This window comes from Trematomus bernacchii, unplaced genomic scaffold, assembly GCF_902827165.1.
Source record: "Trematomus bernacchii unplaced genomic scaffold, fTreBer1.1, whole genome shotgun sequence".
NCBI lineage: Eukaryota > Metazoa > Chordata > Actinopteri > Perciformes > Nototheniidae > Trematomus > Trematomus bernacchii.
Window position 1 is genome coordinate 7,530,023 of NW_022987342.1, and position 15,465 is coordinate 7,545,487.

At 39.4% G+C, this 15,465-nt stretch overlaps 2 protein-coding genes across 2 annotated transcripts; one reads left to right on the forward strand and one right to left on the reverse strand.

Moving 5' to 3' along the window:
* The first annotated feature begins 3,278 nt into the window (after window positions 1–3,278).
* cbx8b (chromobox homolog 8b) lies at window positions 3,279–6,529 on the forward strand. Its single transcript, XM_034131368.1, has 5 exons — window positions 3,279–3,457; window positions 3,581–3,624; window positions 3,884–3,949; window positions 4,070–4,136; window positions 4,967–6,529. Exons 1-5 carry the CDS (start codon window positions 3,389–3,391, stop codon window positions 5,810–5,812), a joined length of 1,092 nt encoding a protein of 363 aa, XP_033987259.1. The 5' UTR covers window positions 3,279–3,388; the 3' UTR covers window positions 5,813–6,529.
* Window positions 6,530–7,679: 1,150 nt separating this feature from the next.
* cunh17orf67 (chromosome unknown C17orf67 homolog) lies at window positions 7,680–14,441 on the reverse strand. Its single transcript, XM_034131194.1, has 4 exons — window positions 14,297–14,441; window positions 12,694–12,779; window positions 8,436–8,557; window positions 7,680–7,884 (listed from the first exon to the last, which is right to left on the reverse strand). The coding sequence occupies exons 1-3, from the start codon at window positions 14,349–14,351 to the stop codon at window positions 8,441–8,443; spliced, it is 258 nt and encodes an 85-aa protein (XP_033987085.1). The 5' UTR covers window positions 14,352–14,441; the 3' UTR covers window positions 7,680–7,884; window positions 8,436–8,440.
* Window positions 14,442–15,465: the final 1,024 nt, after the last annotated feature.

Below are 15,465 nucleotides of genomic sequence, written 5' to 3' on the forward strand. Positions count from 1 at the left end.
CATGATGCAGATTGCCATGCTGTGTTCGGGCTCTCCGGGTATTTAGCACCGGAGGATCCGGCAGCAGCAGCGTCTTGCCCGGATACAAGCCAGCCAATGGTGTTGTGTCGGCGGCAGCACTGCTGCACTGCAGGCGCGCCGAAACCAATCGCATCCAGAGTGAGAGCTGCGCCCATTCCTCCGAGTCTGCGGAGGGCTTAGTGCTGAACAATCTGACAGGAAAACATAAGAAAGGGTAGAGAAAATCATGTCAAACACGTGCTCCTTCACTGAAAAATACATTATGTGGCATTGGCTCTGCTGGCCTAAACAGATTCTAATGTATCACCACTTCACATTAAATCTTCATAACCTTATACAATCAAATGTTTGCTAAGATGGCTTTAAAATATAAGATATAGTGTATTATCCCAATGGGAAAACAAAATATGTTGAACATCTGCCTCTCTGAGCTTTCCCCCCCCCCAAAAAAAGGTAAATAGTCTTATTGTCGTCTTGGCCAACAGTTATTGTGCACGCATTAAATTAACAAAGAATGCTGAGCGTGCACACACCTGAATATGTATCTCTCGTCCATTACTGTCTGCATGTCAATGGAGGTATAGCATGGCTTTAGTTAGAGCTTCAGAAACATATAAGAAGAAAAGGACTTTAATGAATACATTCTGCAACACTGGTATTCGTGACAAAAACAGTATTAAGAAAATGATGTTATGTGTGCAGTTGGCAGACGAGGCATTCAGCGCTAATTGAATTTACAACGATACATATTCTGATGAGAAGTGAATTTGATGTTAGTCATACATCAGTGCCCCAGTCAGTGTCATGCTCTTTAAATAGGCCAGAACTTTTTGTCTTGATCTCTGGGATCATTGTATTGACAGTAGCCTATATGTTCTGTTTATAAAGAGAGCCGTGCAGAAACGTTCCCTCTCAGCCGTTTGGTCTTGTCTCGAAATCTGGTAAAAACCCGCTCATTGACAGCTATCGTCTGACTGAAATATCCTTCTTTGAAATTACACATTTTATTGTTTCATCAGAATGCATTTTATATTCATTCATCAAAAAATAACAAGCTATTTAAATGTAAAAGGCTACTTTGGTATGGAGGGACTGACTGAATGCCGAAAAATCCAGAGTCAATACTTTTTTCCTGCAGAGCAGATTTAATTTAAATAGCCACACAGGTTTCAAATATTCTACCTTTAATATTGATTTCGATTTGTTGTGCATTCCTTTAAAGCTACGTGATATCGATGAAATTATTCAATAATCTCTGCTGTGCATTTGTTATTTACTATCTAGATTGGCATTGGACTTTATAAAAAAAAAGGTGGAACATATTCTGATCATCGCTCTGTTCTGAAGGGCAAAGTTAAAGTTTACTAAATTTTACGATTTGTTATCCTACTCGTTTTTTAATCGCTTATTAGTCCTTCCAAGAAATTAGGTTGGGAAGAAAATCCAAAGGACTGTATGTAAAATCAGCTATCAGGTCATACATTCGTGCAGCATGAACAAGCTAGCATATTTGTTCTTTTTATTTGACTCTTTTAGATATTTTAGTGAAAAGTTAAAGGTTAGGGAATAACAGGGATAGCTATATATTTTTCAATCAGGTCAGACCAATATATGGTAATATCTAGTATTCAGATGTGTGTTTTATAAGGCCAAATACATTTCAGACCATTTTATTGTACATATTATATTGCCCCGTTCCTTCCTTTTTAATTACAGTGATGTTCTTCTGCCGCCATAGCTATTGGAATTATAAATCATTCATATTTGTAATATCCTTTGTTCGTGATAATTGAATTAAATAATGAAATGTATTGTTTCGATTGTCTACCTTTTTTACCCTTTGAAAAACGTTTTATTTATTTATACATTTCTTAGCATTAAAATGTAGGCTGCCTATCGGCCTGTGCATTGTAGGCTACGTGAGAAAGTGCCAAATTATTGTCACCCAGGTCACGACAGGCATATAGGATTGTATTTCATTTAAAGTCAACATTTTAGATTTTTAGACTTTTGCGTTAAATCCTTTTCTGTAGATTTAAAAATATATATTTTCTGGTACTCTTGTTGCGTGAGCTGTTGCATTAAAAACAGCAGGGCTTGTGGAAGCGTGAACAGATTATTTGGGGATTCGAAGATAATTATTGTTGTGTAATCTCATTAGCAGAAGATATTTTGAATTGTGAAGGGTTTAGAAGGAATAGAAAAGCCCTGTCTGTTTTATTGAAGAAAAGAAAGTGACTGCAGTGCAGAGAGACGGGCAGGTAACAGTGGTCGGACCTTTGCCATAACGCAGATACACATGAAAAGCTGGCCAGACATTAACAAATAGCCTATACATCAACTGATATTTTCTTGCTTAATTATGTGTTATGAAATCATCTTTCGTTGTCCTAACACTTTATAAATGAAAGTCAGTAAACGTCTTGCGCAATAATGGGGGACATATATCACAAGGACGGACATTTCATCCAATTTCAATTTTTAAAAGTAGCCTATAATTGAGCAGTGAGCACTAAATTAACTCACCCTCTGTAAAACATGGATGAAGGCTCTTTGATGTGAATGTGATCGAATGCACAATGCGGAGATATTTGAAAATAGCAAAGCGCCATTAAAAAGTTTAAATACGGTATGCCAGAAGACTGTGCAGGCAAACTCAAGCTACAGTAGGCTACAGTGGGTTGTTAGATATAATAATATGAATACAAACATCCTATAATTTAGCCTGGCAGGAAAAGTGCATTGATCCTCTGCTCGGCCTGAGACAGCGAGAACAGACGAAATAAATGCGGGCAGGCGTAACACAGCCTGTGTGCTTAATGCGTAATATTCCTGTAGCTACTAAACGTCAAAAGGCGAGTTTATTGCGTCAGCAAATAAATGCATAGCTACATAGAATGAACGCAAATGAAGAATGTCTCCGTCTCTCGTCGCATTAATCAAATGGCCCGGTTATTTCCTGGTTTCTCTATGTTTTTGACGATACTGTCGCGTGCATACAAACTACACAACGTCTGATACCACGTGCATTTTTGAATATCTCACATAACTTGCGCGAAATGATTCACTCGCCGTAAGGGGGGGAAAAAGCCTCCATTTCCCCCCCGAAAGAATTCACACAAGCACAAGCTCCTCCCCCTCACTTAGCAACCCGAGCACGTAGCAACGGCTGGACCAATGGGCGTTCTTCTTGAGGTTCCACCGACTGCGGTTCCTTAGCAACGCAGTAAAAAATTGCGCTGACGTCCATTCTGTAAGGGAGTATTATGGTCTGTCGGGAATTCAGAGTGGCTGGGACTGGAAAAAAATATCTGCTCTGCTAACGATAGCGTCCGCTGAGCTAACGGTAGGTAGCACTGGAGTAAACATGGAGCTGTCTGCTGTCGGGGAGAGGGTGTTCGCTGCCGAGTCTATCATCAAACGGAGGATAAGGAAGGTAGGCGCGAGATGTGACGTGCTCTTTTCTCCCACAGCGTTAAATATAATGCACCGCTATATATTTCTACTGTTGCCCTGCAAGCTAATGAACTAATTTGTGTTTGTTTCTGATGGCATGCAGGGTCGGATTGAATACCTTGTGAAATGGAAGGGTTGGTCTCCCAAGTAAGTCCTACATTGTGTCTGCTGTCTCTGCTTTCTGTGTTTACTGTCTCTAGTCTGTACTGTGTGAACTGCTGGACTGGCTCGGCTGTGGCTGTCGTTAGCTCGCCACAGCTAGCGAGACAGCCCCGGATTAAAACTGAGGAGTAGCGTTATAGCACGATGGAGATGTTTAGCTTGCAGGCTAACGCAATGGTCATCCCCACAGTGTGTCAGCGGTCGTTTCCTCATTTTAACTTCACGCTCATGTCTCTGTTCACAGATACAGCACGTGGGAACCGGAGGATAATATTCTGGACTCGCGCCTGTTTTTCGCTTTTGAAGAGAGGTAACGTTAAGATGTCTGGGCACACAGCCAGTGAATGTAGTCCCATAAATATACGGTGTCCTCGGTGCACTTTGCTCCCGTGACACTCAAAATGGGCGTCTGTCTCTTTATTTTCCACAGGGAGCGTGAAAGAGAGCTCTTCGGGCCCAAAAAGAGAGGACCAAAGCCCAAGACGTTCCTGCTCAAGGTAAACCCAGCAGGCTGTTTCGTTTCAGCCTCATTGCATTTCTCCTTAAGGCGAGAGGCTCATTAATGATGGTAATGATGCATATTCAACGTGTGTATTAGCTAATGGGAAGCTGTTGACATGTTACAACATGTATATTAGTTTAAAATTCCTGTTTGCAAGCTGCTGCCTTCTATACATTCTTAATCTCCAACTGTATGTGATTTTTATAAGACTAATAACGGTTATAAAATATAGATGCATACAATTCAGGTTACTGCCCCAAATTTGAATTAAATCGTTGAGTATAGCCTGGTGAAGTCAGCAAGAGTTTTCAGCTTTAAAGGAAAACGAACCGTGACCTAATGACCGACAGTTGATGCTAAACTAAAAACCAGAATCTCTGTTGGCTTTTTTTATGGGTAAAGATGCACTAATAAATACTGTTGCCTGACAGGAACCGTTTGCTGTTGTACGTGGTAATGCAGTTGCCCATTAGTTCTTGTTTGCAACTACACATTTTCACACTTAAAAATGTAATATATACATTACATGTAATAGCTGTGCTCAGTGTCAGGGTGTAATTTAAACAATCAACAGGTCTTTTCATAGAACACATTTTGACATGTTACAGTAGAACACAGGTGTGAGTAATAAAATGAAAGGCTGAATTCCATTTGGCTGCTCAGGTTTCAAGGCCCTGGCATGCCACACTGTGGTGATCCTAATGACACCCTTCCAAAAGGGGGAAAAAGGCTTGTTAAGTCCACTAAGAAATTAAAATATGAAATGGAATTATGTTTTGTTTTTTTTAATAATAATTTCCCTCTCATTTTCATAACTTTTAATAGGCTCAGGCTAAAATCAAGACCAAGTCCTATGAGTTCCGGGGAGACGCAGTCCGAGGAATGCACATCACCTACCCAACCCCAGAGCCGGTCGTCACTCCCAGGGCCAGAGAGGGCCTGAGAGCAGTTGTTCCCACCATCTTCCCACCCAGCACGGTCAACCGGGGAGAAAGCATCCGTCCACCAGAGCTGAGCACTCGCGAGTACCAGCAGCCCTCCCTTCAGATAAGTGGTCCAGACGAACTCATCCACCTTCCCAAAAAAAGAGGCCCTAAGCCTAAACCCCGCTTCAAGGACGGTAGCTGCAGCCCTGCGATCTTTGAACCCCACAAGAGGAGAGCTGAGGAGCAGGGTAGCCACGTCCCGCATAAACTCCAGGGGGGCCAAGAGATGAGGCTGATAAAAGTGGCCCACAGACATCCAGAAATACACAGTCATAAACGGCACCATCACCACCACCATCATCATCATCACCACTCTAACAACCGGGGGCTCTCCGGGGGAAGCTCCTTCAACCAGCTCTACTCAGAGCGCAGCCTGCACCCCCACAGAACAGACTCGCACAGGACTAAGGACAGCTCCAGCCACCTGGCTCCTGTAACCTTCAAGCACCAGTCCAGAATGAGCCCGAGCCTGGGCCGCCCCATGGAGCCTCCCCAGATGGAGAAGCCTTACTTCATGGACAGGCCGTCCCCAACCAGACTCGACTTGGACTTGGATGAAGTGACGTGGAGGCCCTCCGTCGGCAACGTGGAGAAGGTCATGGTGACGGATGTGACTACCAACTTCCTGACCGTCACCATCAAGGAGAGCAGCACTTCGAAAGGCTTCTTCAAAGACAAAAGATGATGGATTTGTTTCTGCCACGCTTTGTTTAGCATCAGAATCCTCCTGAAGGTCCTAGGACATAGTGTGAATATTATGCAACGCCCTTTTTGTATGTATTGTAAAAAATTACTTAATGTGCATATGTGTATATATTACAAATTTGAACATCTGTTTTTTGAATTGACCAAATCAAATGAAGTCTATTTCACATCTTGCATTGGTTAACATGAATGAGTTGAGTGTTGCCTTTGCAGCTGGCTACTTATGTACAGAGCTTCTGAATTTCACTATTTTTAATTGTTAGTAACTAGAATGTATTTTTTTCATTCTCAAACGTTAAAGCAAATATGATCATTGAGCCAAGGCTTAGATAATAAATTCAGTCTGTGGATTGAATATTTCTCTATAATTTGAACCGATTTGACTGAAAGAAAAAACCTATTCAATTCAATGGGGTTCATATTTAAAAATGTACTCAAGCACTTTTATTTCAAAAGTATTTAGATTTATCCGTTTGTGTTGTATTCAAAGACCGATTTTTGTAATGTCTCTAACATTTCTAATTGTATGGTTAACAAATAAATTCCACACAGGAGTTTTCCCAAGTGTTAAACAACCTTTTCCATTAACATGGTAGGCCTATATTTTACATTTTCATAGAAAACGTTCATAAAGATTTATTGTAAGAAGATAATTTCACACGTTTTAGTCGCTTTACAATAAATACTTTGGATTTTCTCATTTCGTTGTGTTTTACTGTCAAGAGTTTTTATTACAACTCGTGGCCTCGACTTGTTTTTTGTCATATTTAAAGATAGCGCCTGAATTAATTAAATATTGATCAAAACCGTAACACAAGAAGGCCTTAACCAACCATCAATCAATTTATGTTAGAGGTCATTGGGAATTATATGAAAAATTAGTTATTTTAAATTCCTACAAGCTCATAAAGGCACCCGGTGCCGATGTAAAGGGCCTCAGGCTCCAAGGAAAACCTGAAGTATCCACTGCAGCAGCGGCCTGCTCATGGAGAGGTTTGCAGAGAGCGAAACACAGAGCAGACCATAAACCCAGAGACCTTTATGAATATTTAATGTGAATGCCTCGAGCATCTCACGTCTGCTTTTACGCCACTTCAAATTGAAACTTTTGAATGAAATGAAAAAAATCCAGCTATTTACTCATAGACCCAAACTGCTATAGCCTACTATAAACAAATGTGTATTCAATTTCAGAATTAGCGGCAATCTTAACCATTTGTTTAATGTTTATTTATATTAATATGCCGCACACATCACCGCAGTTATGGCCTAAGCTGCTTTGCAGATGGGATTTTAAAATACATATTTCAGAGTTTTCTGAAACCGTCTGTTTTCTACAGGCCTCATGCAGCCATGTGGACCTGTACCTTTGACTGCTCATTCATGACACATTAGGTCTAAATATTATAATGAGATAAACGAACCTCAGATGCCCGGGACTACACGCTCTCTTTGTGCGGAGGTGATAAACCCAAATAAATAGATCCGCCTGCTGTGATCTGGCCCCCGTTATAACATGCTAGGTGCTGTATTTAAGAGACAGCATGTAGGCTACGTGACAAAAGTGAAACTGAGCTTCAGTTAGAAGCAGAAACATGGTAGGATAAACAAACATGTTTATGTTTCTCTCTGCCAAAGAAAACATCATTCGCTCCTCGAGTCGAGAAACTCTCTTCTGTCACCGACTAATACCCGGAACCATATGCCCGCAACAAGGGTAATATATAAATGTTTAACAAGCTTTAACGTAAAGTTAGTAGCCTTCCAAATCACCACTATTAATACATAAATAATAATAATTAAGGAATAATAACACAACCATTGTAACCCAGTGTTGTTGCATGCATTTTAATATTTGTGATGTTACAACATTCCATTCTGATGATACATGGATACCTTTTTAATTCAACACTACAGTACACTACACAGCTGTATTACAATATGATTACATAAATGACCATGTATTCTTTACATGATCATATTTCAGGAAAGATAGAGAGAGAACATCTTTTTCATTGTTATCTTGTCCAAGTTGTCACCTCTGGTCCTTTTCTGTTTATGGAGAAAGATAAAGAACAGTTAAACACGGTATATTTAGTTGCATTCAAACTCTGACAAATATGCATATCAAACAGCAACTTTTATTTTTCTTTGTAAACAGAAAGCTTAAAAACGTTTGCCTCCAAACCACACACATTTTATTTGTTTACTGTAGACGTCTGTTAGCAATGAAAGCCTACAGTTTACTTCAAGCAAGTTTGAAATGATTAAAACAAGAGAACTGACTGAATGATAACATGATATACTGTAAGCCTGACTGGGTTTTCTGAGGTTTCCTGCTGTGTGATAAATGACAAAACAACAGGATGTGAAATAACACACCAGCAGCAAGGAATCAGTCAGATACAAAACAGGGAAAGGCACATTATGTTGAACATGATTTTAAGGACCAAGAGGCAAGATGTGCTTATTTGGAAATGTCAAAAAAGTCATATTATTTGATAGGGCATCTGTACTTATTTGTGTGTGTGTTAAATCTGAGTGAAATACAACTGATGGTTGCTGTGTATGTGCACGGTGTTGCATTGTGCAGCCATCATCACCGTGATCAGACGGGGTGTCCATAGTTCCTGTCACAGCGGGGGGAGCAGTGAGGGTTCAGCCAGTTCTCCATGCTGGTCTCCTGGGCCCGCTGATCCAAAGCCTGCATGTGGAGCAGATGCTCCTAGGGGGGGGGGGGGGGGGGGGGAGTAACAAGGTGGTTAGGGTGGAGGTACCAGCAGATGAGAAGCATGAAGAACTGTTGATCTGAACATTTGCATAAATGAAACTGAATGTTCAAAGGGGGAATCAGTGCTGACTCAGAACTTTGTATTCCTCTGCTTTTGTTTCAGCAGAGCAGCACAATAACAGCACAACAGAGAGAGTGAAATTACAGAGATGAGGGAAGCTTAACATGCAGGGACTTGTACAATGATGAATGGATGCATTCAAAGCATTACAATGCACAAACGCATGGAGAGAGATTCCTTTATAGATCATGGTGAAAGGAGTATTCATGTCCTATACTTAGTTAAATTACTCATAACACACTGTAAAAACACTATGTTACAAATAAAAGTCCTGTATTTGAAATGCTACTTAAGTAAAAGTAAGTAATCAGGAAAATGTATTACGTATTAAAAGCAAAAGTACTCAATAGACAAATCCTTACATTTGGGATACTGGAAACAATATTTTTGTTTTCAAATAAAAAAAAGTCTGAAACTATCAAAATTTACTCCCAGATTTTAATAACGAAAAAAAAGTGGTGTGAAAAGAATTAACTCAAGTAAACAAGTACCTCAAGTTTGAACTGATACTTGAGTAAATGTACTTAGTTACATTCCACTATGCTGCTATGCCTTATAGCAGGTTTAGATACTTATTGCATGAAGACAGATGTGTAATATATATATTCAAAAACACACTTTTTAAATAGATACATTAAGTGTTGGGGTTAGTGACAGATGCCATCAGTTGAAATAAATCCTACAGTAGAATACAGTATGTAAAGATTATGTTATTTTCCCCACAAAAAAAATCTGATTGTTATGACGTGTATTCATTTACTTTAATAAATGGTGCTTAGATATGGGTGTGGTTTAGGCAGGTGGTAGGAACTCAAAACTGACGTCACTCTTTGTGGGGTGTTTGCTAAATTGGTCACCTGTGTAGGAGATATCAGTGACAGTATAACACTTTTTAAATAACCCTCACAACCCTGGATTTAATTACCCCCGAAGGTGGGCAATAATGCAACATTTGTGATGCAAGCTGCTGTTAAACACAAGAGAAGAAGAGATATCAGAGGACTTTTTGGGGACTGAATTAGTGGCCACGAGGAAGACACCGGGGGCAAGTTGTCTCCCACCACCAACAATATACACACTTTAACCAGACAACTATTCTCTGTTTGGAATCAGGTGTGTGCCATTAAGATCAAGCAGCACTTCTTCAGTATCAAGCAAAAGAAGAGTTTGAGAGAAAAAAAGTATTCTCAAAAGTAAAACTATAACTTGCAACAAAATAATTTGTGTAATCATGTAAGCTATTGGTCTTTTTCCTTTTTTGTGACATATCTTTGTTTGCAGGTTCCTTTGTTTGAGGGATAAGGGGAAATAGGGTATGGTATATTTCAAGCTTGTTATGTAAGTAAGTTATTGGGCTTTTTCTATCAACTAAGATTTGTTAGAACACATTTTCAACTTTAATTAATTGCATTTACTTGAAAATGTGGCTTGTTAACACATGAATACTGGGTAATGTATTTGTACATGTATATTTAAGAAGTACAATATAAAACAAGCACAAGTTTCATGTGTGGGTCATATTCCATTACACTTTTAGAATTTGCTGGCCGCAGTTGGCACTCGGGCCGTAGTTTGGACACCGCATGAGGCAGGGAAAGGCCCTGGTTAGGGCCTTCCTGGCCTTTCAGCATTCACGCGAGCCTGACTATATTTACTCTGATACTTGGAAGTTATCACCCAAAACAAAAACAATTTATGAAATGATGTGTTTTTGAAAGATATAAGAATGTAACCCCCTAATAAATGGGTTATAATACACGTTAATTATTAGAAGATCTAAGGTTTTACATTTTTGTTTCACTCCCATGAAGCATCCCAACACATAATGAATGCTCAATGATATGAATGATGTCGTTTCAACTAAATATGATATTTCTCATGAGATTGGAATACAATTTATAAAGCTATGATTATTATGACATAACACTATGATCAGTGGCGGTTCAAGACCAATTTGACTGGGGGGGCCAGGCCGGGGCCAGTTATTTTCTGAGGGGGGGCACAATAAATGCAGGACGAAAAAGACAAAGACAGTATGAAGTAATTGCGCATAAGAAAACAATGCAATACAGTTATTGGTATTTGTTTCAGTACACATATTTATTTCCGATACTTATATAAAGTTTCTAGGCTCTAATGCAGGGGTCTCCAACCTTTTTTAGGATGAGAGCTACTTTCAGAAAATAAAACAAGTCGCTAGCTACTTTTACTCCTTTTTTTGTTTTTTGCAGTGTATATATTTAGCACATTTTAACATTATGATATGCTGACCTTTAACCTTTGTGTGCCGTTTGGGTCTGTGGGACCCGCTTTCAGTATTTACTAAAAGAACATGTATGCAATTTAATTATTTTAACCTGCTTTATTTGGGGGGGGTCCTCACCTCCTCTAGGGGGTTCCGGGGGCATGCACCCCCGGGAAGATTTTTTTTTAAATGTTGTAGTGAAATGCATCAATCTGGAGCACTTTGAGCACAACATGAATTGATGGATACAGCTCTCAACACTCAGATGAAAGGGAGCTGTATACTTTTCAATAATCCAAACATCTTTAGAATATGATCTCAACCAATAACAAATCATTTATTCGTATCTTATGTTACCTAGTTAGCATTCTTTCTTTTTATTTATGCATATTTTTTACTGCCCCATTCATTTTTGTCCTCTGTGGAGGACATTTGGTATTGGTCCATAACTATGAGGTTATACATGCCACAGTATTAAGTCCAGTTGTACTCCACAGAGGACACCCTGGGCTTTTCAGACATGTGACATATGTGGGGGTGTGGCTTTGAAAAAGATAATTTCATTGTATTTCAAAATGGCGTCCATCAACACAAGCACTATTTATAGAAAGAGAAATGGTAAGTTTGTAAGTTTGTTATTACCAGTGTTGTGAGGTCAATATTTTTAATTAATTATAGTAAGGGAACATCTTAGGAGTTAGTGTAGTGAGTTTCAGAGCAGTGTAATAATGATTTGACCTCAAACTAAATGTTTTTATGAATGTCCTCTGAGGAGGACATGGGGATTTGCTAACTTTTTATTTCCCCCATTTTACACGACACAAATGGAGTCCACTATGGGCCAAAACTAACACGTAGGTTTCTGTAGGGTTCATGGCAGACGGATGCAGTGGGAAAACATACATCAAGTGTCTCAAGTGTCAGATGTATCTCTGCATTTCAAAAAAGGATGGAGTACTACAAATGAGGACTCAGTATTTGTTGCATTGAGTTGTTGTGCTCTAATGTTGTCAAAATGTACTTGTATGTTAATGTTGTTTGTATACTATGCTTCGCATAACTAACACCTGATGTCCTCTACTAAGGACACACAATAAAACTAAAATAAAAATATATATTTTTAGTTTTTGTTAGTCATTATGTTAATACCACCCTAAAGACTTGTGGGATCTAAAAAAAAAAAGGAAATTTGAAACCTTTTTCTTTCTGGGTCTCAGGAGGATAGTACACATTGGAATGATTTCTTACTTTATTTTCTACAACTATATTAAATAGATAAAGGTGTGCTCTCTCTCTCTCTCTCTCTCTCTCTCTCTCTCTCTCTCTCTCTCTCTCTCTCTCTCTCTCTCTCTCTCTCTCTCTCTCTCTCGCTCTCTCTCTCTGTCTCGCTCGCTCACAGAGGCTGTGTGCTCCTCCGTGGCGATGACGGCTTGCGTTAAAAAATAATAATAAACATAGGCCTATTTGTAAAGTAGGGGGACACAAACCCCCATGCCCCCCCCCCCCTAGAACCGCCCCTGACTATGATTAGTATGTGTGAAGCGTTATCCAGCATCATTTACTGTTAAATAGCAGTAATGGATTTTTCATTGCAGGAATTCTTATTGTGTCAAAAACATTAACGAACACTTAAAACTTCTTTATAAATGCGTCACAGAATTAATTGTTCATAAAGTGCTTATGAAGGGAAGTTTAAAATACAGGTTTATAGATCTCAGTAAGGTCAAAGGTCAGTAGTGAAGAGGATCTCCTGGTGGAGCTCACCCTCATGGGCTCGTCGGGGTATCCGGCCTGCCTCCTGCTGCGGAGCAGCTGCTTAGCAAAGCTCTCCTTGATGATAGGGTTGGCATCTAAGGGAGAGAGAAAGGAGAGTTTGACTACAGAGAGATTCAAAGTTTACTCGTATGCTGATTCATCTTCATTTCTGCCAAATGGCAGAAACTGCTGTTCCACAGATTTCCTTCTTGTCTGTGTTTTATGTCATATGAAAGTGATGTCTTTGGGTCTGGGCTAACACAATAGGACTATAACATTTTTAAGAGAATTAAGACATCACCTTGAAATGGATGGGATGGATATATTTGCCCCAATTTTCTGACTTTTTATGAACATACAATTAATTGAGTACTCAAAAAAATGAACCACAGATTAATGAGATATTTATAAAGAAAATACTTGTTGGTTGCAGCCCTAAAAAATATATTGTAATTTGTGTAGACTCAAATGTTTGTATGTTTGAGTGTGTGGACTAAGCCAGTTGTTTTCTGTATATTGGCTGATCACACTACCATTCCTCTCTTTGGGCGCTGTATTCAGAGCCATGAATAACTCTCTCTCCACTTTCTGCTGCTGTGAGCTGAGGCTGACCCAAACGCTTTAGCTATAGTCCATGTGAGGCTGTTTATTCCCCAGCCCCAAAAGAGCTGCTCAAACACACACACACACACACACACACACACACACACACACACACACACACACACACACACACACACACACACACACACACACACACACACACACACACACACACACACACACACTCTCTCTCTCTGTCTCCCTCTCTCAGGCCTGTATGGTTGGTGGAAGGTAACAAAGTGCCCATTCATGCTCCTCGCTCCCCGGGGAGTCGGTCCATGCATCACGTGACCCTGAAGCCTCTCCTGCCAGAGGAGCTGCTGTGAATGAACCCAGCTCTGTCAACACCAGGCTGGAGCTGCTGCACGGGCCTCACCGTGACGTGGCAAAACACACACACATTCTGCAGCTACCTCATTAACATTTGTGCACTTTGTGTTCTAAGCAAGAATGCATGCTGAAATTAAATCAACTGGACATGGTCATGCACTTGTGCAAAAATCCTATGGTGATCCCTTGGCCTGTCTTCACTTTAACATCATACTACAAAAGAAAGAAATTCAAAATCTAAACTGTTTGATAAATGAGATCACCATCATTCTGTTCTGTTTAAATCTCTTTTTGCTTTCCAGCTAACACCCAGCTAAAGTCATCTGCAGGCATCTGTACCCAAGACGTTTTTCAGGTGGTTATAAAACACTTCTTCTTCAGTGTGTTCAAACTTATTTTACTCAGTGCCAGCCCTTACAGTGATCCTGAGTTCAGGGTGTACTGTACATTTCAAAAGAAAGCAAAATCATGCACATACTACAAAATGTGTTCAAGAGCAGATTTCAGTTAACTTTGGATAGGTTTTGGATATGCGTTGGAAGGTAATTTTGAAGAGTTTGCGCCTACAACTGACTTCCGCTCTGCAGGGAAAAATGGTTTTATTTCAATTAAAATGTCTCCCATAATTTATCATGACAGGCTACTGCTCCCCTCAGGTAAATCCCTGAGAGTTTCCTACCTGTGTAGAGGGTCAGCAGGACCATGCAGAGTAAAAACACCACCAGCTTCTTCATCTTCTTCTTCTTCTTCTTCTTCTTCTTCTTCTTCTTCTTCTTCTTCTTCTTCTTCTTCTTCTTCTTCTTCTTCTTCTTCTTCTTCTTCTTCTTCTTCTTCTTCTTCTTCTTCTTCTTCTTCTTCTTCTTCTTCTTCTTCTTCTTCTTCTTCTTCTTCTTCTTCTTCTTCTTCTTCTTTCTGTTTCTGAACCTTCTCTGAAATGAGGTCCTGACTAGAGTCCAGAGGGGGTGAAAGGGGAAATTCTCCTCCTACTGCACGTCACATAAAAACTGTCACAGATCTGCTCATGTTACTGAGGAGATATTTAAACCAAATCCCCAAGAAACTTATCTCCTCGTACGACACTACAGGTGTAAAGGGTAAACAAAATATAGATATCACCATGAAACTTCCTCAGTTGATGACTTAAAGTTACATTATTTTTTTATTGTTATTTTTTATTGTTGTTTTATAAAAAATATAAAAATATAAAAATGAGACATCATTTTTATTTAATAGGTTCTAATTTGTCTACATTTCCGGAACAGCATCAGAACATTGGATAAATCAGGTTTGAAATTCTTGTTATATTTTCGACATATTAGGGTCAAAGCTTTTTACAAAGGGAATTTGTGATATATCCTTTTATCACTCCGTATATCATAAAGAACAGCCATAAAGAAAAGCAACACGTATTCAGGAATACAATTTAAGAAAATATAGGGCTATGATCATATGTGAAGAAAGCTTCAGAATATAGCTGAGAAAGAAAGTGGAAGGTTTGGTGTATGTACACTGCAGTGAGATATTTGGGCTCATGAGAAGAAAACTGATTTTGAGAAATCTGCCTTTAAAGATATGGATTGTAAAATGTGGGAGGCGCTCCACTAGATGGCGATGAAAACAGACCTGTAGAGACAGGAGACCATTTTAACAAATGTAGCACTTTGAGAAATGGCCAGGTATTAAATAGGCTACAGTATATCATGTTGAAATGTTAATGTGCCTGTCTATCCTTCCATACGTTAATCTATTCAACCAAATACCTTTCCATCTGATCTGTCATAAGGTTATTTTTCATTCCTGTCAAGGCTGAATTACCGACCATACCACTTGGTTTTGGTACTTCGATCA

Excerpts from the sequence above, each read along its gene's own strand:
- cbx8b (XM_034131368.1), top strand. The coding sequence starts at position 3,389 with ATGGAGCTGTCTGCTGTCGGGGAGAGGGTGTTCGCTGCCGAGTCTATC. Across the intron at positions 3,950-4,069 it reads TTTTTCGCTTTTGAAGAGAG|GGAGCGTGAAAGAGAGCTCT; the intron begins GTAACGTTAAGA and ends TATTTTCCACAG. Across the intron at positions 4,137-4,966 it reads CCAAGACGTTCCTGCTCAAG|GCTCAGGCTAAAATCAAGAC; the intron begins GTAAACCCAGCA and ends AACTTTTAATAG.
- cunh17orf67 (XM_034131194.1), bottom strand. The coding sequence starts at position 14,351 with ATGAAGAAGCTGGTGGTGTTTTTACTCTGCATGGTCCTGCTGACCCTC. Across the intron at positions 12,780-14,296 it reads CCTGCTGACCCTCTACACAG|ATGCCAACCCTATCATCAAG; the intron begins GTAGGAAACTCT and ends TCTCTCCCTTAG. Across the intron at positions 8,558-12,693 it reads ACCCCGACGAGCCCATGAGG|GAGCATCTGCTCCACATGCA; the intron begins GTGAGCTCCACC and ends CCCCCCCCCTAG.